Source organism: Alosa sapidissima, chromosome 12, assembly GCF_018492685.1.
Source record: "Alosa sapidissima isolate fAloSap1 chromosome 12, fAloSap1.pri, whole genome shotgun sequence".
Taxonomy (NCBI): domain Eukaryota; kingdom Metazoa; phylum Chordata; class Actinopteri; order Clupeiformes; family Clupeidae; genus Alosa; species Alosa sapidissima.
In genome coordinates this window covers 10,682,171-10,708,425 of record NC_055968.1, presented here as the reverse complement: position 1 = coordinate 10,708,425, position 26,255 = coordinate 10,682,171, and the positions used below count along the sequence as shown (strand labels likewise).

Below are 26,255 nucleotides of genomic sequence, written 5' to 3'. Positions count from 1 at the left end.
AGCGAGGTTTACAACGACCCATGGAAGTGTCACAGACCTGGCACGAGGAGAGCATTCTGGAAAAAGTACACAGTACACAGAATGAACAGACAGATACCCTTTATTCTGACGGCTCTGCACACAATATTTATTATTTGCCACATATGAAGAGATCAGTATGGTTCCATGTAAAAATGTTTCCATAGTAAGTCCTGCATTTGTGTAGCATTAAAAACTTTGGTGTGCCGTCGTGCTGTATGATCTGATAGGAACAACAGACTTACTGAAATATCAAGGATGATCCTAAAATAGATTTTATACAGGCATATAAGGTGCAAGTCTAGCATTGTAGTACTCTCAAAGATGATGATAATAATATAATAACAAGTCAAAATGAACAACACTACTAAAAGTATAGAAAATAAAACCTGCTACACAGTACTCAAAATGTTTTATATTAAACACTATATTGGGACTTTTAGCTTTTAGCTGTTTATGTGGTAGCCCTATGGTGATGTACTCAATATTACAAGCAAATATAAATACATATAAACATACACACATATACACACACACACACACAGAGAGAGAGAGGACAGTACAGGACAATAGTGATTTGTTAATGATTATTGAAATACTCTTGTTAAGAGTTCACAAATAAGAAGACACAGGGAAAGCACATTGTTCCTGTAGTCACATGCAGTATCTTTGTTACAAAAAGGTGTATTGGATTCCTCTTGTGTTGTCTTCAGTATATTAAATACCCCCTCTCACACACACACACACACACACACACACAAGAAGATGTACATAAAATATAATCTTCAGGCCAATAGTAGAAATAAAAGACTCCTTAATTGTCCAATATTCATCTGAAGCATTCAAAACAACACGGGACATTTTTGAACAGCCTGTAGTACTCCTCTTGAATCTGGGTAAAATAAATATGTACAAGGCAGGGTGAATGCATTTTATAAAACAGTTAGCTCCTGTCCTTAATTATGATTGCCTTAGCCACATTCAAAGCACACTTGTGATAACATTCAATCAGTATTACTGCACTAAAGAAATGGACAAACCGTGTCAACTGCTTGCCAATTATTCCTCTAAAATATGTTTTTGAAAAATTAGAGTGCTTTGAGGTAGAAAGATTATTTGTTATTGATATGTTTTTTTAGAATGTTGGCTGTTATGTGTTTATTACCTTGACAGGTATATAAAAGCAGTAATTAGTTTAGTAAGCAGTAATTAGGCCCGGGTTTACTCTGCTCTGCATTGTGTTCCAAAATGGCCCCTTAACGGTATCACTGTAAACCGTGACCTCTTGGGCTTTATTGATAAATTCCTTGGGACATTGAGTTTATGTAAGGGCTTACAAGAACATACAAATTTGGATATTAAACTTTATAGTGGTTTATACTTGAAGAGTACTTTGTTCTTACCTTTCTGGATAACACACACAAGAAGATGAAGATAAACATCCCTTGGAATGCGTTGGCAAATGTGAAAAGGTACGCAGTCAGTGTGGTTTCGTTGAGGATGTGCAGAACTCCGAATGTCCAGGTGGCCCCGAGTACAAACAGGAGGGCCAGGGCCCCTCTGGCACAAGACCTGAGAGGAGCATGCAGGGCAGACCTCAGTGAGATGGACATAGTATTGACCAGAAGACCACACATACAAAACGTAAAGCAACACAATGCAGTTCTTTGACCTTATTACAAGGCTCTTCAGAGTGCTGCAGAATGCTCCATTCACTTGAATGGGCCTTCCCAATGTTCGGCAGTCTGCTAATTCTCAATAACAGACCGTTGCTAAGTATAACAGACCGCTGTCAAGGAAAATGGGTTTTGTGCTTCTAATTTACGTCTTTCATATTACTGCGCAAGGACTGGAACTTCATTCAAAAGTGAAAGCAGACGCAGATCAGCTGTGTTCTAAAGAATGTTTGACTCAAGTTCAGCGTGTGCTGTTGCGAACTATTTTGTTTCTCACCAAAAGCCACGATGAAACGCTAACAAATAGGCTATAGCCTAGGCTATGTAGGCTAAAGAGTCACATCATGGGGAGTTTATTGTTTCGTTTTGGCAAGTAGCCGTGTACTATGCGGGATAATGTATAGAACGCCGGACAGAACAGCATAAATCAGCCTGTTTTACAAAAAACCCGCACTTCTATCTCTACCTAGAGCCTGTTATTTGTTTTGCAGAAATCCACAGCTCCCGGTTCTTCTGGTCCAATCAGAGCAGGGCTGTGTCTGACTGTCAATCACAGTCTGGTGCAGTCTGGTGCGCACTGACGAGCCCAGACTCGATGAGAGGGTGCTCGGTGGTAGTGGGGGAGGGGCATGAGAGTTGTAAACATTAAAATTTTTTGGCTAAGCCCCCTCAATCTGTCAGACTTGCCAACTGCAGCTTTAAATGAGTTTGAAATGGAAACATCCTCAATTTATTACAATTTCATAGACAGACAATTATTGGATCTCTTCTCATAAGGACATTTGACGGAAATAATATACCATACAAGATTGGAGCCCCTGAGCTTGTCTCATTTTTATATTGAATGTAAAGATGGTTAAACACACTTGTCATTAATGCAATAGACCTCCTATATGTGGTGGCCTGCAAGGTATCTTTACTTCGGTTACAAAACATCATAGCCTATACATTTGATGTTATGGAATGAAAAAGCAACAAGACTCATCTAAAACAAGGTTCTTATAGTTCCTGTTAGTTAAAATATTGAAATGTCATGTGAACTTACCGTATATTTTCATAATGGCTTATTTCAGGTTTCTTCACTGCTGTATGCCGATATACTTTATAGATGATAACAGCAAATGCCATCAAGTTTACCTAAACATAGTGCACAAATCTTTTTTTTTAGATTTAGATATTTTTTCATTTTTTAAAACCTCAATTCTAAATGATCAGATATGTGAATGAATGAGGTCATGAGTCACCAGTATAATCAAACAAGCAGGGCCAATGAAACTCCAGATGAAGTTATTTTCAGTGCTCAGCCAACACCTGAAAACAAGAAGAACGGATTCAATGAGCTCTTTTCTAAATATGTTATTCAAAACCGATTTGTGACTTTTGACCAGTTGTACTTACACTGTGTTAGTTCCATAGTATTTGTAACCAAGTGTGGCTGATATGGCGACTACAATAGCTGGGCTCACATATCCAAATATGTAGAAATTGCGATGCAAAAAGCCCTTATTATAGATGACACCAACGACTATCAGGTAGAGATGAATGCCCTCGATACACATCCATGCAAACGCAGCCAGGAAGAAATAATGCAGCAACCCAGCAATCACAGAACAAAACAGCTAGAAAAGAAAATCCAATACTAATTAGGGTGTACACTGTACACAGCTTTCACAATGAAAGTCAAATGCAATAATTTAGTCAGCGGTAGTCAGTTATTTAATGCAAATAACACCAATTATTAATTGGGCTAAAAGTAAGTAGGCTATATGCTTTTAATAGCATTATTTTGTCGATAAAGTGACAAGCAGTATGATTTAGAAAATAACTCAATCAGAGCAGAGGTATGGCAGTGTGCCGTAAGATTGGAAAATGGAGGAGAAACTGACATAAAACTCTCATATAAGAACAAAAATGTGAGATCAAAATGTTGGCATGCTTTCATCAATTCATAAACAATTTGAAAAATGTGACCCTGCAAGGCGAAACCAGTCGCTTTGGTGCTATTTTGAGAAAATCCACGATAAACAAACGTATGGGTTAAAATGTCGAATTTCACGTTACATATTTGTGAACAAATTTGAGGGAAAAACATAAGTTTTGACTGTTAAACCCTGACTTTATTTAGATGAAGATTCAACACATTAGCGTGACAATTTACTTAAAAATGTGATTTTCTCCTCTTCTGGCGTATCGTGATGAAGAACCATGCCAACTTTGGATGCGGTTATCTTAGCGATACTTTTTGCAATACCCTCGTTAGAAAGCTTAGTTTATGGCCGTTCATGTCGTTCATGTGAGCACAATAACTTCATTTTGTACATTTTACCAAAGCCACTGGTTTCGCCTTGCAGGATCACAAATGTTCTGGTAAACCCATGTGAGTGCATGGGCCTGCTGCTCTGCTCACCTTGTGGGAGTGCATGTTGATCCCGACTAAGAAGATGAACTCGGCCATGAAGAGGCTGCAGCACAGGTTCTTGTGTATGGTGGTTCTGGTGCTCTGGATCTCACTGAAGAACCAGAAGGTGAAGATGCACATGGACAGGCAGATGAGTGAGATCACCATGCCCAGCTGTGTGATCCTGGTCAGGATGTTGTAGTGGGCCACAAGCTGAGTAGAGAGACACCGAATATGAGATCATCTCTGAGATTCACTCAGTTGCATTAACAATAAGAGCTCCTTCTTGATATTTAAAGAGATAGATAGATACAGTAGATAGATAGATAGATAGATAGATAGATTCACTGTGTGCTGTTTGTGTTTCACTAATTCACCGATTGGGTTAAATGCAGAGACCAAATTTCCCTCACGGGATCAAAATATATACTTATACTTATACTTATGTCCCAAACTGTGTACATATTCTATGAATGGCTCATGATGAATGTAGAAAATTATCTTTTATTGACTCTAGTAACCAGAATTAACTTTGCAATGTCATTTAACACAATAAAAATCTAAATTGTACATAAAAAGTGTTTACAACATAGGACCTAAGGAGAGTTAATCGTGGGCATAACTATAGTCATCTAAACTGAACTTTAACTAATGGAGGAGGGAACATGCCTACGGTGAGAACTCACATTAGCCCGTCCTGAGGACATGAGGATGGCGAAATGGGTCAGGTGATTGCAGGTGCACATGGTGTGGGAGCTGTTGACGTGAGAGAGCTGGCAGCCCGCCAGGGCCCAGCGGCCCTCCATAGTGTCCAGAGAATACTCCCAGAATGCACACTTCGTCATGTCAGCCACAGGATCGATGGGCTACACAATGGCCAAGGGTGGACACAGAAAAACACATATTTAGAAAAAACTCAAATTAAATGCAGTAAAAGTTGCCTGGTAACCTCTAATTATTCCACTTTTTATTCAAGACAATCCATCACAACTATGCAATTTTTATGCAGAGAGCCCATAAAACGTAACCTGACTCTCGCAAGATGAATTTCGCTCCGCGTAGCTCCACTCATCCATCTGGGATCGCTCCATTGGAGAGGTGTTTCAGAAGGCTGGGCCTTATCAAAAATCCTTACATATGATTGGATAAGCCACTTGTCCGTCATTTATTGACATGCTACTTCAACTACTCAAAAGCCTTCAGAGCCGTTCTCTGATGTTCTTTTAACGAAAAAATATTGGGTTGATTGGACAACACGAATGAAATAGCAGCATCAATGTTGACGCTTGCTTCCTCGATGCGAGCCGCCATTGTTGTCTGAATCAAAACAGTCTCACAGTCGCTTCTCCGCTATGTCACATCTATGAAACTCCCGCCCTGCGTCCTGATTGGCTCTACCATAAAATGTGGTGTCGAAATCAATCCTGAAGCGAAGCAAACGGAAGCGATCCCAGATGGATGTGAGTGGAGCTAGGCGGAACGAAATTCATCTGGCGAGAGTCAGTTTACATAAAACGCTGCATTTACAACTAATGAATGACTATAACGACTATTACTGTGGCTTTTCTTGTTGTCTATACATGTTTCCATCTCCTCTAAACTTGACTTACATAAACTCCACTAAAACAGGAAAAGCAGAAACTGAGAAAGGAAGTACCTCTGAATGTTTCAAAGTAAAAGACACTTCTTCAAGTGAGTACAACTGAGGAGAACCTATGGCAGCTGCTATGACCTCTGAGTTCACGATCACCGGACCAGCTGCAGCAAACCTTGTGTAATCAACCAATCCTGGGTCAATTTTGGGCTCCAAGACCACCCCAATATGCTTGTACTTGACAAACACCACGGGGACACTTCCTAATAAATACAACAAATACACCATGGATATATCGAAATTCCAGATAAGTGAAATATCATAAGCACTGTCTATGTTGTTAAACTGAAAAAAATCAAAATACACTAGAATGTAATTCCTGTAATGCCATGCTAACACACAAGCTATTTAGTTATTTATTTTGGTATGATAGGTCTAAAATTATTGTGCTTATTCTCTGTTGTGTTTATTGTCTATTAAATAGTAAATAAAATGTTAATATTTTGACAAGCCTTACCACTGGAAGCTGTGTCTACTTTTTTGGGTGTTAAAACAATGGTATTTACTCCCAGGGAGACAGAGACTTTCTTTTTCCTCTCCTGATCCTTCAGCGTGTAGAGTTTTAATTCTGCAAAATGAGAACATAAAATAGGTTGTACGTCACAACAGATAACCATATAACCATGGCGAGAAAGAGAGTTGCATACTTCCAGTGGGCCCACTTGAATAAAAACTACTACTACTGCAAGGCCTTCCCGTCGAGTACAATTAGAAAGGGACAGGTGTCACTCACTAAAATAAATAAATAAATAAATAAATAAAAATCCCACACAAAATCATTAAAGACAAAACATGCACAAAATTATCCATTAAAACATCATGGTTGACTTGATGTTGTTTGCTGTCACCACAGTGTTTTGATGTGTCAGTCGTAGAGGCCATGGACGTAACGAGGACACTACAGTCCACTAGAGTGCAGCAAAGTACTATGAAGTACACTGAAGTACTAACGTACACCTATTCACAAAGATACTGAAACCTGGTTTTAGCAAGACAAAAATGACAACTCCTAGGATAAGATAAGAACACTGTTGACAGGGTTGATGTCAACTTTCCTGCACCAGCTTGCTTGCTGTCACCTCCATGATCAGCTGCTGAATGACAGGTCTGTGCTGCTAAGTATAGGCATAAGTACGCTACCGTGAAGGATGAGAGGTAAATAAATAAATAAACAAATAAACAAAAAAATACAAATAAGTAAACATAACAAGGTACAAATGAACCAGTAACAGAATACACTACGGACTGACCCAGTATTTTTGCAAAGTTTACAAAATGTAACTGATGTTACATTTGCATAGATAGAAGGTAGCAATACAATGTGGGACTGCATTTAGTTCACTTTTTGTTTTTTGTTAATATGTTTTTTTTTATTGGTTCAAGTTTGAAGAAGGCAAACAATTTAGTTCATATTTGGATAATGAATGGTTCTGGTTCTGGTTGGTGGTGGCGTACTTGTATCCCTTACATGCTGCACAGTTACTCCCTTGCCATCGAGATCTCCTGGAGGAAGTGAATGCATGTGCATTTCAAAACATTGCAGCGTGGAATGATTCAAAGTGATGGTTTCCAATCTTTTCTCAATTGGTCTTGGTGAGTTAGGAGTCCTCTTGCCTAATCCTAAGCTCTCCCAGACTTACAGTAGGTGCTACTTTTAGCACTAAAATGCTTTACTTGAATGAATTACTTTTTGTAAAAGATTTTTTTTAAAAGAAATGTAGGAGTTTCTCCTAAATGTCCCAGTTAGGAACTTATTTTAGCCTCAAGATTATTTGTAAATGCAGGCCCTGATTTAGCCCACATAACTCAACACGCCATACATTTCAAACCTTATAAAATACACCTTTCCTTTCAACATTGTTGCGTATACTATAGGAAGGCATAGGAATAGTCTGCATATGGTTGTTATAATGTTAATTTTCTATTACATATTTTGGTTACAGTTTTGTAGAGAGGGTGTAGGCCTAATACTTCCTCTGGCTAATCCCAATTCAGTCAATCCATCTGTGAAGTGCCCTGAAGTTAGACTTGATTGCATAGTGTAGATGAGTGTAGCAGAATTAATGAAGTAACTTTCATGCTTAATTGATTAATTAGATTAAGTATGGGACTGACTTCTGTATTAAACTGAATTGACAAGGGTCTAACAAGACCACCAGTATCCATAAAAAGAGATATACTGTATTAGCTTTGAATAAATACACCTGCATGCACACGCACACACACACACACACACACACACACACACACACACACACACACACACACACACACACATGCACACACACACACAGAAAATGCACAGACACGCACGCACACATGCACACACACACACACACACACACACACACACACACACACACACACACACACACACACGCACACACACACACACACACACACACATGCACACACACACACATGCACATATGCACACACACACACACACACACACACACACACACACACACACACACAAAAAAAGGCACAGGCACACACACAGACACACACACACACACTTCTGGATGGTCATAGTCTTACCTACGTCACCTTCATTGACCTCCACCCTGGTAACATTGCTGCTGATTTTGGACAAGGCCAGAGTCCCCTGCTCCACTGAGTGGAAGAGCTTGGTCAGGGTCAGGTCTCGCTGCTGTTCCTCTATTCTGTCCCATGCCTCCAACTCATTCAATTCCACCAGATTGTTCACTGTCTTAACAAAGTCCTGCAAGGCAATATGGAGGGAAACGTAGATTAGCACTCAAATAATAATAATGATAATAATAAAAAACTGAATGGTGGCCCAAAAATAACCCCTGAATGTTTGAAAACAGCTCTAAAGTTTTATTACAAATACAAGAGAATTCTGACAAACTATGACAACTACAGTAATATACCTTAACCTAAAGAGTACAGTATATCGGGCTTATTTGACCAAATGAGGGTTACTGACCGTAATGGCTTCCTTTACAGGAACTTCTTCATCAAAATAACTTTTACTCCCACTTTTACTAAAGTTCATGGCTGCGGCAGAGAGAGCCTCTATGTAGGCGATTACATCAACTGGGTTTAAATCTCCTGATGTTTGCTTCTTCATCTCCCTCAGCAGCTGCTGGGGAGGGCTTAGACTGCTGATCTGCAAAGCAAGGAAGAAAATATAATAATAACAAACTCCGAAAAGAAAACTCTATTGAGAACCTGAGCCACAGCCAGGAAGTGAAAATATTGGATTATCCACTGGCTTTATACTCTCATGAACACCTCTTTCTCAGTGAATATAATAAGCTAGTGAACAAATATTTGGACCCTTTTTCCCCTGGTTATTTACAATAGGATTTATTGCCAAGTTTTGTAAATAATGTTTATTGTCATACTACTGTATATATTCTAACTTATACTGTAAGTTAATCTTCTAAAATAAGTTATATGACTCAAATGTACTTCAAGGGACCAAGTTTTATTACACAATATTTTTTGTTCTCTGAAAAATAAACTATGAAATATAAATTTATACATTTTAGCTGTAGTTTCTATACTGCTGAGCATTGGCTGTAGTTACTATTTCCTAACACCAGAGAGCAGCACCTGCATGTCAAATAGCCAGATGTTCTCTAAGGTCTTCTACAATAAGCTCACAGTTTATATATGATTTTGAAAACTTTCCCCCTCTCTGGCCGAGAAACTGACATTTTGTAGGGTGGTTCTGATGCGACTTGATAAACACTCTCTGTCTTCGTGACAGTTAGGCACAGGGTTCTCTGAAACATAGGATGGCAATCTGGGTAAATATAGATAAATATTCACAAATCTGACCTCTGAGCAGTAATACATGTTTGATTAACATGTAGGAAATTACAAATACCTAAGCAAGTTGTCCGTGAGTCTGGTTGAAATAACTTGGCTCCAGTTGATGAAACATAATTTCTTTGACACGAGCAGTGAAAGGACCCGTTGGTGTTATAGCAGTTGGAAAACGGCCCACATATTTCAGTCTGCTTGCATTCATTGATATCTAGAACAAAGAAACAACTCAGTCAGAATTTGATGATCAATTAACTTAAAGTTATTTTTCAAGATTCCATATGCGGCACGGCACGGGCAATTGTCAGTGTTCCGACAACATAAACTCAGACTTTGCTTTGGCATGGGGGCTGTTTATTAAGCATACACAGGGAAACTTTCAGATCACTGATACAGAACGGCAGAGGAAGTCGGTTCTTACACGTAAACACATCAGACTGAGACTGGGAACACAAAGGCCCTAAAACCTACCCAAACCTATACTATAAGACACCAAGGTTATGCACAGGAAAGTCGAGCAGCTAACTGTCATTTCACTACATGTTTTACAACAGTACCTCTATGTATGTGACAAAGGAAAATCCTTGAAATCCCTTGAAGTAGGACATTCACATAACATACTGACTACTGGTCACTAAATAACTGAAATTACACATGAATGCAATGGTCATTTTAACACCAATCTCAAAATTACACAAAACACATAGAATGCTGGGAACTCCGATACACTCTTAACTCATTGAATGCCAAGCTGTTTTCGAAAACTTTGTCCTAGAGTGCCAGCAATCTAGACCATTGTTGGTGATTTTTGTACAGCCACAGCATATTCTGTGTTATAGCTATGAACACATACAATGGCTCGTTTAAAAGGTGAGACTTTAAGCTCTCAGTGGGTGCAAACCATGTATTTCTACACGCCTCTGTTCCTGAGAAATCCCAAGCTAAACAGTGGCTAGTTTTCATCAAAATCGCTGTTTTTTCTAGAAATGGAGATATAACGTCTTTCATGAAATATGAAGTGTTGCCTGCAGTGGTGGAATGTAACGAAGTACAAATACTTCCTTACTGTACTTAAGTAAATTTTCCACGTATTTGTACTTTACTTAAGTAAAGTTTATAGTGCATACTTTTGACTTTTACTTCGTTACATTTTACAGCAATTATCTGTACTTTTACTCCGCTACATTTCTACAACACCATCGTTCCTTTTTACGATACATTTTATGATCAGTTTTTTTTTTCTCTCTGACAAACACGTTTGTTTTACCGGGGTGTTGCTACCAAAGATTCTGGAGCGCTACGTGCATTCTTAGAAACGTAAGCTTCTAGTCTAGACCAGGCAAAGCGTGAGCTTGTAGCCATCTGCATTCGGTAGGCTATATTCACCAGACCCATGGCTACACTGTACATGCAACTGTGTTCTGTGCCTTTCTCTGTCTGTTATCTGCAGCGTTAGGGCCTCCTCTCCGATGAGATTGCTATCCGCGGATCAGCGAAGTTATAGGCTATGCCCATGCTTCTGTCACACGTCTGATCATTTGCGGCACAAATGAATGGTAGACTATTAATGAACCGGTGGCCGGAAAAAACGTAACATTTTCCAGATTAGGAAATATTCCTTAATTGTGTGTGATTAAATAAAGATGCATAGCCTACAATTGGGGGGTAGTAACGTGAGCGCTCATTCAATGTCTATGCGTCTGCGCAAGTGAAACTGAACTTCATCAAATCATAAAGACACCTTTCTCAGCAACTTTTCTGTTCAATCAGCATAATTGGCATTATGATCCACCCGACGTTTCCCTTGTCTACCCCGTTAAACTTCAGGCTCTCGTGTTTTGCTGAATGATATTACTCAGCAGATCAGTCTCTAGAATTGTAGGTCAGAATGTAAACTGGGCCACAGATGGTAAGCACAACTGCATTAACTTAAAACTATCTAGTCGAGTATAACCTAAAACTAGCTTAATTAATGCCACAGCCCATAGGCCTACTGATTTTTCCTTTTAGAATATAGATATTAAGAGAATAAATCATTATGCAAATACTTTTACTTTTAATGCTTAAAGTACATTTAAAAGCAGGTACTTTTTACTTTTACTTAAGTAGGGTTGTCATTGTGGTACTTTTACTTTTACTAAAGTAAATATTTCTCTGTGTATTTGTACTTTTACTTAAGTACTGAGGTTCAGTACTTCCTCCACCACTGGTTGCCTGTAAACATCGGTAAACTTTCCGGGAAGTGATCAGCGAGACCTGGCGAGACTACAACCTAGTGATAGACCCACGAAAATGGCCTGGTTTTGACCTGACGTGCATGCGTCACTAATTCGACCCAAAGCGGCAACCGAGTTATGATAAAATGTCCAATTAAAATGTCAAGATTGTGCGTTTTCATGAGTTTTCGATCGTCATATATATATTTCCATTCATCACAGAGTTCCCAAAATCACATATAAGGTGTGTTAGAGTGTCTAGTTTCGTAATTTTTTTTTTAAAAAAAAGGCTAAAAACGTAATATTACGTTTTTGGCACTCACATCATGGGAAGGAAAAACTTAATATTATGTTTTTGGCACTCAATGAGTTAAAACGAATGTGTTGGAAACAACCCAAACTGTGTTGTCCCTATCTGGACATAAAGATGTGTTAAAAAACAACACAAGTTGTGTTATTTTCAACACATACTGTACTGTGTCTACTCTTGAAACGAATAACAAAAGCAATGTGTTGGAAACAACACAAACTGTGTTGTCCCTATCTGGAGTGGATGTGTTGAGTTGTGTTGTTTTCAACACATTCATTTCAAGAGTGTACTAGCCAGAACACACATACACATCTCCCACTGCAATGCCACATCACTAAATACAGTAGCACACTGCAGAAACATAGGTGTCATGTGCGCCAGTGTGGATGTGTTTATTCTTCACCATAAGTGTCTGGTCCACTTCCATCTCCCATCTGCTAAAGGGAAAGTGGTGTGGTGTAATTTGCTGTGGAGATGTGCCTCTCTGACCACATGTGGCCTGTGTAGTCTTACATCAATGCTTTTTTTTGCCTTTTCAGGCTTTAGCCACTGTATCATTGACACAGACAGAGTTCTCGGTCTACTGTTACAAGCTGCCATCTGCAGAGACACAGGCAATATGTCACAGCAAGTGTCTTTGAGACATCCATCATCAGTGTACTCTGGACGTTTCACAACCTCTGAACAGTTGGTCCAACCGCCTCCTGTCAGAACAGGCATTAATATAGGGGGATCTTAATGTGTGTCTGATTAATATTCTACCACCATATACAGTAGGAGTGGACTGCAGATGCCGAGGTTCAAAGAGGATTATAAGGGCTACATAAACAGTCGATACAGTTCATATCTATGAGGGGTTGTGTCGGCTGGTGTTTTATTTCTCAAAGTAGGGCTTTCCATCTTCAAGCCACTTATGGGTGGTTTGCTGCTGCGGGAATCAAGCTATCAAACTCATAGAACAATCTGAAAGCGTTTCTTTTCTGTGCTGTTCTCTCCTGGATCTGTTCTGCTGTGGTATAGATCACTCACTTCAACACTGAACAGCTCACATTGACTCGCTAACACTGAACAGCTCACACTGAACAGCTCATAATGACTAGCTAACACTGAAGAGCTCACATTGAACAGCTCGCACTGAACAGCTCATAGTGACTAGCTAACACTGAAGAGCTCGCACTGAACAGCTCATATTGGATTTCCTGGAAGTAGTTTTTCAGCAGTCCAAGCTCATATTTGTAGTCAAAAATGTTTGATTTCTTCATATATAATGTTTCCCGGCTGTATCACATGCTCCAGTTCCAGTACTGACAACACATCTGTATGATTTCTGTATGATCTCTGATGCCCTGGGTGTTCTAGGAATCTCCACACCTACAGTATGGTATGACTTTTTCCTGTGTCCCTGCTGTGACTATATGTCCCGCCAACTCAGCATGACCCTGGACATCCTGTATGTGATGATCATATCCAGGGGAAATCTCCTCCCTACACCACACGCAGACAGGGGACATGTGGGGTGTGATGGTAATCTCATAGGCCACAGCACACACATGAAATCCAATGGTTTTATCATTGGATTGGAGAGAGGGGGTGATGATATAGCTTGTTTGGGTCTTTCTTATCATCATAACACATGTTTGTGCACATAATATGTAAATAGGCTGAAAGGCAGCGGAATGTAAACAAAAGGGTGTGGAGCCCAAAACAATATATTCTAATCAAATTACCTTACTCTACGCACAAATGACAATAAGGAAGCTTCAACATTCCACTGCTGCAGACAGGCAAGCAGAGAAATGTTGACATTTTTGGCAGCATAAGTATGAAACTCTACAATGACAGCATCAAGGCTGAGGAGCCCAATGTGTTGTTTCAGAATAGGACCTTAAATGCAAGATAGGGTTGATGAATTATCATTAACTTATCACATATTGATAAAATAGAGTGAGTAGAAATTGTGAGTACAAAGAGCCTAGAGCTCGTAGTGTAGGAACAAGAGAGCTTGCTCAGTTCTTGCTTAATCATAAAAGGGCCCCTTTGATGTTTTCTGGCTGTCTGCTATCCTTGGCAACTTCTATTGTTTTGAAGCTTTCAGACTGGTGATGTTGGTTAAGGGCAGCTGTTCTCTAGAGTGATGCGGAATCCCTTCTGCTCCTGAGGCGGAATCCCTCGTCTGACCTGTCTGACGATGCTCTTGACCTCAGTTAGCCTCAGCTGCATCATGCCAAAGCCCATTCATTCGATCAACCTCAGTTCCGTCATGTCAGACCTCATCAGACCCCACTTCACGTGAGTGAGCGGCTCAGCAATTTCACACACGCACACACACTCACACACACACACACACACACATACACACACACACACACACACACACATTACTCCAGGTTCCTGCTTCCTGAATGGATCACTACGGCTCTCCCCATAGAGAGCTTTCACTTCCTGCTCTGGGCTCTCCCGTCTTCCGCTTCTTTTTTCTCGTGGCTGTCTTGAGGCTCACACACACACACACACACACACACACACACACACACACACACACACACACACACACACAACACACAATTGTGACAGCCTGATGTAAACAGTGTAAACAGTGCCTGCTTCCTGGTTTGTTCCCTGGCTTGCCTTAAGTTCTTTCCTCTCATCGTGTGGGGGTATCCGATGGCAACATTCCAAGCACAGGCCACACAGCTGTGTCTGCTTAAAGCTCGACTACACTTCCTTTACTCTCTCTGTCCTCTCGGGCAGAGTCAACAGAGGGCACTCTAGATGTTTGAAGATGTGCTAAGACTTTATTTGGAGGGCCCATTAGAAACTGCCAGTATCTAAACAGCAGGCCCTAGAGACCTATAGGACTGATGTATCAGCTTCAGAAAACTGTCTGGTTTGGGCTTCTAGCAAGCCTTCTCTACTGACTTTTAGAGAGTAGCAATTGGCCTAATCTGTACTGTCTGGTATATTGGCCCATTCAGAAAATGTCAGACCTATACATATGAAAGTTCTGGAGCCACTGCTGGCTTGGTCTAATCTGTTAATATGCCCTTGATTCAGGGCAGTTGGATTCACCCACAGTTTTATAGTACACCTGCAAAATGGCTGTACTGTACTCATGCATTTGGTCTACTTGGTCAAGATTCTTTTGGTTGAACCATGTGACAACAACCAACCACAGTCTGCGATACATATCAGTATTGATTTAAGTACTAAGGCACTATCCAGTTGTTAAGTCTGACATCATGGGCCCAACAACTTTTTCATCAAAAAACGTTTACTTGCGCAACCAGCCGGTTTTCGCAACATGTAAACCTTGTCACCATCACCTTTAGTGAGGGTAAAACAAAATTGGATTTTTTACATTTTATTTTACTGCCCATGGAGAAAAACGAGCAGCTGTGAAAGCCATTGGAAAAATAATTTTCAGCTCATTATTACATCATCACTTAACAACCCAACTTGAGAAAAATGTCATGTGGGAGCCCTGAGATGACCTACTGGTTCTTACGTTTGGGATATCATGGTTTTAAATTAGATTTGGTTTAATTATTAAATCAGCTGAAGTTAGACTTTGCACTTTTCCCATAATTTAAAGGCCATGCATGAATATGGTACAACATGTACGATTAAATAAGATTATTGTTGGCATTGACTAATTCATTAATACATTTTATTATTACCTTCACAGTGAGTTCCGTCATTAGGCCAAAACTCTTTTGCCCCATTTGTAGAGCTGAAACCTGCTTTGCAGGTGCAGTGATAGCTTCCCAATGTGTTGGTGCAGGTGGCGTGGTCACCACATATGTAGGGCACCCTTTCACACTCATCGTCATCTGTGTGCAAACCAGAGGGAGAAAAATAAGTTTTCAAATATTCAACAATCTTTGTTTAAAAGAAGTTTAGAATATTCAACAATTGACCTATCAATAAGCCCTATAAGCAAACTTTTCACTTGTCATATTTAGCTTTTATCTCCAAAAGTTTACCATCAAGTGCCATGTAATATTACCTTAATGTCAGCCATATAATGTTAGTGTTAAGCAGTCATCAAATTGTATGTAATACCTCTTAACTCCCCTTTTATGAGTCACTCCCAACTTAACTGAATTATTCATGTATTCCAGAAACACAGGAGAAATGTAATTTGCATTATGTACAAACTACATGTTGTACGTTATTGCCTGATAGTCCTGATACAGGCTATCCTGTATAAGGTATTCTTAGCTGTCCTTCCTGAATAGTCTTGAAAAAGAGATGGAATGTCAGGAAATGTCTGACATAACAGATTTGGACTGAGGCTGACACGCATACATGGGAACAAGGAAGGAATGATAACCCAAAACACCATTGTTATCATGAGGGGTCCAAGCAGTCAAGCTGAATTTGCTGATGATAAACATTAGAATTCTGTCCTGATTGAAAAAAAGGCTCCTCCTAGCGACTTTGATCATGGGACTATGTTTAATGGCCCAAAGCAGTGGTCAGTCTGCAGGACCAATCCAAGCTCTTAAAAGCATGACAAGAGCAGTTTTTTCATTTCAAGATGCAAACAGCAGCAGGGTGTTTGATGAGTGTGGGGGGTGTTCATCACTGTTTCTCCTACTGCCAACCTCCTACTAGTAACATGTTGCTGCATGGCATCTAAAACTCCCCCAACGACTCACCCTATCTCACAGCAACAACCATGAAAAACATTTGGGTTCATAACGCATAACAAGGACTAAACCTTTTGAACCTTTTTGTCACACTGGCTCTTCACAGTAGCTCTTTGGGAAGTTCCCATTGGAAAGCATCATTTCGCTTACTATATAGTAACAACTTGATTGAGGGAAGTTCAAAAGTGTCATGATTTATATTAATGAGATTATTTTCTAAGATGTACCAATAAATAGCCTTAGCTATTAAAAAGTCTGAATTCATACACCTTTGTACAGTCCAAGTCAAGCCTTGTGTCACTACTTTACTCATGAGAACCAGAACAGACACATACGCCTACATTTACTAGACTATTTATCCAAACTCTCCACAATGTAGTTTTGTGCTTTGTGTCAGAAATCCTCCAAAAAATGTAAGGCAAGCTTTTGCAACCAATTTATTACCATAATACATCACTTAGCATTAGGAATAGATTTCGTCATTGCAAACGATACTGTTTTAGACTATCCAAGACTATCAGCAAGGTCAATTGGCTGTTAGCTAACATTTTCTAAAATTGAGATAGCATTTACTAAGTACTCAATATTTTCCAGATATTGATACATATTTGATATAATGAACATATCATAATTGTCCGTATTTTTATGTTTAATTAGGGGTCATATTACAATGTATGGTTGAACACAGGTTGAAAATAATAATTAGAATAATGTGTTATGTCCTCCCTTTATTTGCCAGAAATTAGTTAATGTTAAAAGTAGCTCATGTTGTGTCTCTTACCTTGACAGTTAGTTATTCCATTACCAGTAAAGCCATCTTTGCATTTGCAGGTCTTGTTCTCACACTTTGCTAGCTCATGACAGTTTGGGCAGGTGTCAGAAAATATCCCTTGTGTAAGGACACTGAATATCCATGCTAGACGTGAAAAACAAAATAAGGCAAATATAGGGGTCATCGTAGCATACAGCATATGTTTCACCATTATAACACAACACAAACTTGAGATGACATTATTTTTATGATCATTTAGCTAGTGTATAGTGTCCTTTGGTCATTTAGGCAACAACAAAGTACATCATTTGAAAAATATATATATTTTTACCTTCCAAAAGCACAAGCTTCATTGAGGAGTTTAGTAAATGCGACATTTTCCAACTGAGACGACTTACTGGCTCGAGGACTCGAGGGGTGGTGACGTCCACTACTTCCCTCCAGCTTTCCTGTTGTTCTAAACCTGACCCTTCCTGTTCTAATGCTCTATCAGTGATCACATAAACGTGGCCTCACAGGGACACACCTATTTACTGGAAACCGTATATAGGCTGGACGAGGAGTTTGTGTGTGATCTGATTACATTTATACACTGTTTGTAAAGCAATTGTAAACTCATTCAGATCTCAGAAAGTGTGCTTTGCTTGTACATTAGACTTTTAGAATTGCAGTCTTTGTTGAGTCCTGAATAGAATGAGGCTACTAAAAAATGTAAACAAAAGTTATTTTTTTATTTATTTATTATTAAATAAATTAATAAAATAAACTCAACTACAATATTTAATCTTAACAAATTTCAAATTTACAATATCATCGTATTCCCCAAAAGAGCTGAATTATGTGATGTCAAAACATACAAAATGACTGACAAACAAGACAACAGTGAGGGATAGAACAAAAGTTAAAAACAGCAAAGACAAACAGGAGGCCATGTCGAGTTGTGGTTGTGACATGTCAAGTTGTGTTTCTTGCACACAACACATAATAAAAGAATTAACGAAAACCTGAGAAGGTATAGAAACCTGAAAATATTATTTCTTGTGTTGTGGATTTCAACTTATACTGGCTTATAGAGAGACTGTAAAATAAATGCAGGCCAAATCATTATGATAGACTGCTAGAGGATGCTAATGGGAAGCTAATGAATGGTCCTAAAACGGGTGGAGGTCCCCTGGCACCACATTTCACCTTGGCTCTAGACTTGGCTTTTAGTCAGTGAACGGAAAGGGCACACACATGCATGGCTTTGCAAGGCTACCTATTGCCTACACACTCTGAAGAAGTGAAGCACTGATTGTGAAATGGCGACCATATTCTACAGTTTTTATCAATTGTTTACACACAAAAACTGGTACTTAAGACACAATGACCATAACATTTAACTCATGCACCAACCCCCTGAACCAATTCTGCTAAATTACAAGCACAATTCCTGCTTTACACTCAAATTGCAGTTCTAAAACACACTTTTTTCATAACACTACACACAATTCTCTGCATTTGGCACAATTTTCATTAAGAAAATCTCTTGTTTTCATAAGGAACACCCTGCCTTTCAAATTCTAAAGTTAATTGCCCTACTATGCACTCTGACTCATCACATGGACAAACACCTGCCACACAGTTTTACAATTAGCAATTAGAGCTTTATCATAATGCTTGTGATGTGGATGAGGTGATGTGGCCAGACCTAAACAGAAGAGAGGATGCAGCATAGTGTGTAAACAATCGAGAAAAACTGTAAACAATAGGTTACTGATATTATAACTTCTGAACAACATAATGTTTCTGTATAGGGATTGATAAACACATCATATGTAGGGACTATATAGGGACTGATAAACACATCATACTGTATGTATATTCAGAACTACTAATTGGTATTTTAAATGTATAAACTTAATATAACAATATAAACAACAAGTTTATATTAAGTTAAATGAAGCTGGAGGAGCCTGTTCAGGCCTGTTCCAAAGGTGCACATTTGGTGGAGAGGCTAACTTTTACTCTTTTGGTGGAGAGGCTGACTTATACTCTTTTGCGATGGGAATTGGGGCCATCACACTAAACCTATGACTGTGACATATACATCCTTGGGGCAGCCGTGGCCTACTGGTTAGCACTTCGGACCTGTAACCGGAGGGTTGCCGGTTTGAACCCCGACCAGTAGGCGCGGCTGAAGTGCCCTTGAGCAAGGCACCTAATCCCTCACTGCTCCCCGAGCGCCGCTGTTGATGCAGGCAGCTCACTGCGCCGGGATTGGTGTGTGCTTAACCTCACTGTGTGCTGTGTCTGTTTCACTAATTCACAGATTGGGATAAATGCAGAGACCAAATTTCCCTCACGGGATCAAAAGAGTATATATACTTATACTTATACATATACTTATACTTATACTTATACTTATATATATATATATATATATATATATATATATATATATATATATATATATATATATATATATCCCTGATTGGTGACAGTTAAGGCTGACCTGATTTTGCAAAACATTACATTAAAATTGAACGCATATGCACATCCGTTTTCAGAATTTAAATTTCAGAGAATAACGTATAGCTCTGAATGTTATTTAGCTCAAGGTATATACTTTTGTAATTTTTATTTAGAGCACAATCAGTGCATTATTGTGTGATTGTAAACAAAAACAAAAAGGTGTAGAGTACCTGTTGTTAGAGCACAATATGTTCAGTGTTGAATGCAAGATGAGGTCATGCTGGACAGGAAGCTACAGCCATGTGTAAATGTCATTGTGCCTGTCAGCAGACTTAATTCTTGTTGAAACCAGCTGAATTACTGGATATGTCTGTTAACAGAGCCTTAAAGTTTTATGTATTCAGAACATAAAAAGCATAACTGTTTTTACTACTGCAAGTGTGTTAGACGATAAGCTGCACAATGTTTTTTGCAGTTTGGCTTCAACAGAGGTGGTCAGCATTTAAGTGATACGCCTTGTAACATATTTGTGTTACATATCTGTAACATAATAATAATAATAATAATTATTATTATTATTATTATTATTATTATAATTATAATTATAATTATAATTATAATTATAATTATAATTATAATAATTATAATATTTATAATGATGGCCCATGTGCCTACAACTACTACTGGTACTACTGGTAGAGTATACAGCCTGCTACAGCAACACAGTAATGAAACGGAGAGAGACCGCACCATTTTATAGTCTCTTTTAATGTGCATTTGAGTCCAGGATGTAAAAGGTTCTCATGACAGACAGAAGACATTGTCTTAAAGGTCAACCCATCCGCTGTGTGCATCGGTACGAGTGATGGAGATGGATGTGAGAGGTTTCAGGTGAGCCTGAGTCGATTATTTTCAGTAACAAGAGTAGTAAGGTCACTGCAGACCTTCGTCCCTCATGAAATGTTAAGGAAAGTGTACAAAAACATAGCAGGACTGGGATATGATGACCCTTGCATCCTGTACAAAAATGTGATATAAATTGGACCGGTAGTGTTAGTTGGCACACAAACAAACAAACTGACCAACGGATGGATGTCCAATTGGCAGCACTGTGTTTATTAATCTTGCCCCCTATCAGTGGTGAGATTAATAAACTGGGTTTGACATTGGATTGCATTCAAAGATGCATAATAGTGCCATAATAGTCAATGCTAGCTGTGAAGGTATCATTTTGTTGGTAGAGAACCCGTCGTGAATGTGGAGGGGTAGGTCTGGGATGCCAGGCCACTGTTGAGCCTGCTAGAGGTGTTATTTTTGGCATACTTTACTCTACTCTGTATGAATAATGTGTGTGCTTCTGTATGAATTTGATGTTAATTAATGTAAATGTTACTTTACATTCTTTTTTTAAAAGGCAACATTCACAATATCAAAACTGTATGAGGGGTATTTTGAAGTGGATTCATTACTGGGGGTGCCAGTGAGTTACTGTGTTTTGATTCTTTAAAACAGTAAGTTTACTCGGGCTGCGTGCTATACTCCGTCATTCTCTCTGTGAGCGGTGACCTTAACACAGGGAAGCCTGCATGCTTTTTATAAGTAGCCAGGGCGTCAGACACCGACAGGGCCAAGTGGAACGGAAGCACTAATAAAAACTCTTGGCCCAGCAAGTTACGGCTCACGCTTAGGGGTTGGCAGTACTTACGCTGGGCGAAAAAAGAAATGGCTTGTCACAGAAATTTCTGCGAGTCCCATATCAATTGATGAAACCTTACGTCTCCCACAGGATGCTCGAGATTAAGTTGGAGTCGGTGAGAAGGCTCATGAAGCCAGTGTCATCCTCGTCTTTCCACAAAGAGCTCTTTTGTTCCACAAGGTTTCCTACCAAGTGAGATCGTATTACCAAGAAATGTATTAGGCCTTGTGTTTTGTGCTGTCTCTATTTTACTCCACTCAGTCAGGAAGTCTAGGGAGAATATCCCAAGTCCATCACTGTTGTGTTTCAGTTATGAGGACCACAGAGGTGCATGTGTGTGTGTGTGTGTGTGTGTGTGTGTGTGTGTGTGTGTGTGTGTGTGTGTGTGTGTGTGTGTGTGTGTATGTGTGTGTGGGTGGGTGTGCGTTCATGTGTGTATGTGTGCGCGTGCATGTGTGTGTGTCTGTGTTTGTGTTTGTGTGTGCGTGTGCGTGTGTGTATTGCATATTGTCTTTCTGAGTTGTGGATAAAAGGTCCAGGCTCTTGCTTCGTGACTGTAACTGACATCAGAGGGGAAGCCAGGGCAGGACCTGCTTCCTTTGAGTGCTTTATAATCAGAGCAGACCACTTGACCAGCAGACTTCCGTTCTGGCTTTAAACATAGTACAGCAGCAGAAACACACACACACACACACACACACACACACACACACACTCACACACATATATACATGCACATGTGCATATGTGCACACACACACACACACACACACACACACACACACACACACACACACACACACATGCACACACACACACACACACACATACACAATACACACACATTTATACACAAGACACATTGTGGAATGTCTTTGAGCAAGACAATATTAACATGACATTCATTTCACACACTCATAAGTGACCTTTCTTCCCATCCTGTCCACAAATGGAGGAGAGGGGGAAGATAGTGTCTAAAACACAATATAGACACTGTGGAGTCGCTAGGCAGAAAACACAATATAGACACTGTGGAGTCGCTAGGCAGCCACCTGGTGGTTTTATTTCATTCTGTTATAACCAATCATAACAGTATTTAAACATAACGAGTATGATGTTTTACATTTACATTGTAAGTGAGGATAGGAGCAGGCTTCACTTAATGCATATACTTCTAAACTTTTAGAGTGCTGGCCTAAATAGTTAGAATACGTAAAGTAAGAAAGACTGCACTATGCATACATACTTTTGCTACATTTACTTGTGCTACATTTACTTCAGTGTGTTACATTTACATTGTGACATTAGTTAAACATTCATCATCATACTCTGAATGAATTTATATATATATATAATTTAAATATATACCATTTCTAGAAATGTTATTTCTAAAATATAATCTTATATTCTGGAAATTACATTTTGTGTCATTGACCAATAATTTGTCATAGGTAGCAAAAATAACTTTACCAAAATGAGAAAATTTACCACTACAGTTAAAAAAGTTTAAACTTTATCAGTGTCTGGTGAGACATTATTCATCATGCTGGAAGTTTGTCTCTGAGCCTTTGGTATCTAACTGGAAAGCTGATGTAAGCGAATGGAAAGACAAAACCACTGTGGCTGAATCTCAGATCAGAACACAGAGGAACAAATTATCGAAAATAACACAGACCTTCTATTACTGAATACATCAAACTTAATGTTGAAATTAATGCCTATGCTACGCAAACTCGTAAGTGTTTTGACTCCCCAGATTTTCTCTTCATATCTAAATTTAGAGAGACATATCAAAATAACTGTCTCCACTAATCCAAAAACTTGTCACACTGATGTGGCAGACTGAATTTAGGATGACAAAAAAAGTGGAATATTTCTTTAAGGGCTCAGAGATTCAGAATGAGAACGAGGGCTTCGCTCTCCACAAATGAATTTCCGAGCTTGCCTCAGTGACTCCTCAATGTATTTGTCTTCTTGGAGATTTAACACACCCGAGTGAGCCAATCCATATTCTCGAGACAGTTACAAGACAGCGTTCCCATTTGTTACTGCTTACTTACATTTTCATGTTGCTCAGGTGCTGGGTGTCGGGGCACAGTTGAACGCACCGTTGGCTTGTTCTTAGTGAGGACTGCAGAAGATCGGGACTGTGGACTTAAGCCCTGGCAGTGCATCAACGGGAACAAAAAAAAAGAATAAAATAGTTCTCTATTACACAGCAAATGAGCAACAGCACAGAATCTTTTGTGTTGAACTGAATGAGTAGAAACTCACACATTTGCACGCCGCACGCACACACACACACACACACACACACACACACACACACACACACACACAGACACACACACACCCACACACAGATACACACAAACACAGACAGACAGACACACACACACACACACACACACACACACACACACACACACACAAATTGGATGTACAATGGCCTTTCACTGCTATCCCATCAGTAGTGTTCTGAATAAAGGGCACCAACCCTTGTCAAAAGCATTTTTAAATCTTCCACAGGTCAAGTCATAGGCTAAAAGATAGTTAACAGAATAAGGAAATATAATAGAAATTTGAATCAGGATTTGTTTGGCCCAGTTATAAAATCATTAGCACTGACATGTCATAGCCTATAAAATTTGCCATTTGTATCAGAGAAAAATGTTATGAAAGTGCTCAGTGGAACTCAATTTTCTTTTTATTAAGGAAACCTTTCACGGGAGACTAAATGCTGTGGATGCGTAATTGGTTTTAACCCTCACATGGTAAGCATGCTTGTGATAGTTATCACTGTATCTGAATCTCTGCTATCAATTTAAATACAAAAAGTGAAGACGGATGTTTTACATCATAACCAAGCTGAATAAGGTAGCTGTATGTAGTTTTTGAATATTCTCTGGTTGAGGGTTTCTGTTCGTGGATGCGTTTTTGACAAATATTTTCAGTAATTTTTGAACACTTCATGCTGTATGGATCATGGTCACAATTGTTTGTCTTTGCAACAATGTAATGCAATACATTAACATCACATCCACCAATTTTTAGGTTTATCCGTAAAACAAAAAATCTCTACAAAAATGACTTTTGACATTTATACTTTGCGATTGATTGGGAAAAACAATGATGCTTGGCTGCCTTAAACTGACAGGTGAAGGGACCAAACAAAGCCGTCTTAAAATGGTCGCATTAACCTGGGCTAAGTATGAGTTGCCATGGTCTGTAAAAGAAACCTGACACTGATTTCTTTGCCTGGAGACACATGTGGCTTCAGTAATTGTCAAGGTTGAGCCCTTTGGCCAGTAGAGGGTGCTCTAAGCATTCTTGCCAGTGCTACAGAACGCTCCTCTTCAAAGTCCCCCCCACTCCTATATTCCCTTTTTTTACACAAATATTGAACTGGTATTGTAACTTTACAATTTGCTCTAGCTTGAAAAAGTATAGGTGTTTTATGACATCAGTTCACTCAAGCATGTCATCAGCACGGGGGTGATTTTGTGTTTCTGCATTAGATGTCACTTCCAAGAGTCTGGCAGACCATATTTCTGATCTGTTTGGCCCAAGTTCCCCTTTACCCAACCCTGCTCAAATACAAAACGGCTTGTGGCAAAATGACATATAATTAACGTTAATATGGACTTATTAGTAATGCAGTGAATATAGCTAATAACTGGAAATTCCAAATCCGCTAGCTTTCATTCACCCTAGACTTAATTCAGCTAATACAAGCCTTTCAGAGGAGCTGCCATTTTTTTTTAACTGGCAAAATTGTATCATTCACTAATTGTTAATCTTGTTATCTAGGATGCAGTCATAAAACTCCAAGAATACAAATATATTTATACATTGTATTAAATATTTTATCCATACTTCCGAGCTCCAAATTTCAAGTTCCAAATTCAATTTTAAATTTTAAATTCAAATAGCTGAGAATGGTCCTCAGATTTAATCAATACACCTTTGCTATTACAGACTTTCAAACACACTCATATTAATCTGAACATACATGTGTGTGTGTGTGTGTGTGTGTGTGTGTGTGTGTGTGTGTGTTGATAACCTATAAGTGTTTTTAACCTGATGTTTGGCTCCTGTTACGTGACTGGTATGAATACTGCCATTATGCTACAGGCTGACATCCATTAGTTTGAAAATAGCCATGCCAAAAGAACACCTTTCTTCCTTTTCGGCATTTGTACCTTGACAGGGTTTCTAAAAGGTACCGTTTGTACAGTAACAGCTCAATAATGACAGCGAAAATTGATTTTGTTGTTCAAGTCTGCAAGCATTCAACTTACCTTGGCTGGCTATTTGCAGTTTGACTGGATTCCTTCAGTTTGACTCTGCTCAGCCTCGTAAATCCATATAGTGAAATAAGCTTTCTACAAGAGTCTGATTCTGACCTTGGAAAATACAATAGAATTTGTTCTTACTTGTGGTTGGTTGGACTTATCTAGAGTGTTATAATAAATAATGAATGCTCTCTGGGTCTGTGCAGTGATAAGAACATACCCTTGTCCTTGATGACACAGACATACATAGAATTAACAGCTACTTCAGGGCTTTACAAGTCTCTGACCTCCCGTCTGCCCAAGGTCTTTGTTG

The 26,255-nt window shown here is 39.1% G+C and overlaps 1 protein-coding gene across 1 annotated transcript; it reads right to left on the bottom strand.

Moving 5' to 3' along the window:
- Positions 1 to 82: 82 nt before the first annotated feature.
- adgrl4 (adhesion G protein-coupled receptor L4) lies at positions 83 to 17,979 on the bottom strand. The gene is made up of 16 exons (XM_042056244.1): positions 17,829 to 17,979; positions 17,507 to 17,641; positions 15,751 to 15,903; positions 9,609 to 9,758; positions 9,434 to 9,504; positions 8,700 to 8,882; positions 8,288 to 8,471; positions 6,204 to 6,314; positions 5,750 to 5,949; positions 4,779 to 4,958; positions 4,102 to 4,305; positions 3,093 to 3,313; positions 2,939 to 3,005; positions 2,740 to 2,831; positions 1,422 to 1,590; positions 83 to 910 (listed from the first exon to the last, which is right to left on the bottom strand). The coding sequence occupies exons 1-16, from the start codon at positions 17,872 to 17,874 to the stop codon at positions 848 to 850; spliced, it is 2,229 nt and encodes a 742-aa protein (XP_041912178.1). The 5' UTR covers positions 17,875 to 17,979; the 3' UTR covers positions 83 to 847.
- Positions 17,980 to 26,255: the final 8,276 nt, after the last annotated feature.

Excerpts from the sequence above, each read along its gene's own strand:
- adgrl4 (XM_042056244.1), bottom strand. The coding sequence starts at position 17,874 with ATGTCGCATTTACTAAACTCCTCAATGAAGCTTGTGCTTTTGGAAG. Across the intron at positions 9,505-9,608 it reads CTCACGGACAACTTGCTTAG|AGAACCCTGTGCCTAACTGT; the intron begins GTATTTGTAATT and ends CCTATGTTTCAG. Across the intron at positions 6,315-8,287 it reads GGTCAATGAAGGTGACGTAG|AATTAAAACTCTACACGCTG; the intron begins GTAAGACTATGA and ends CTCATTTTGCAG.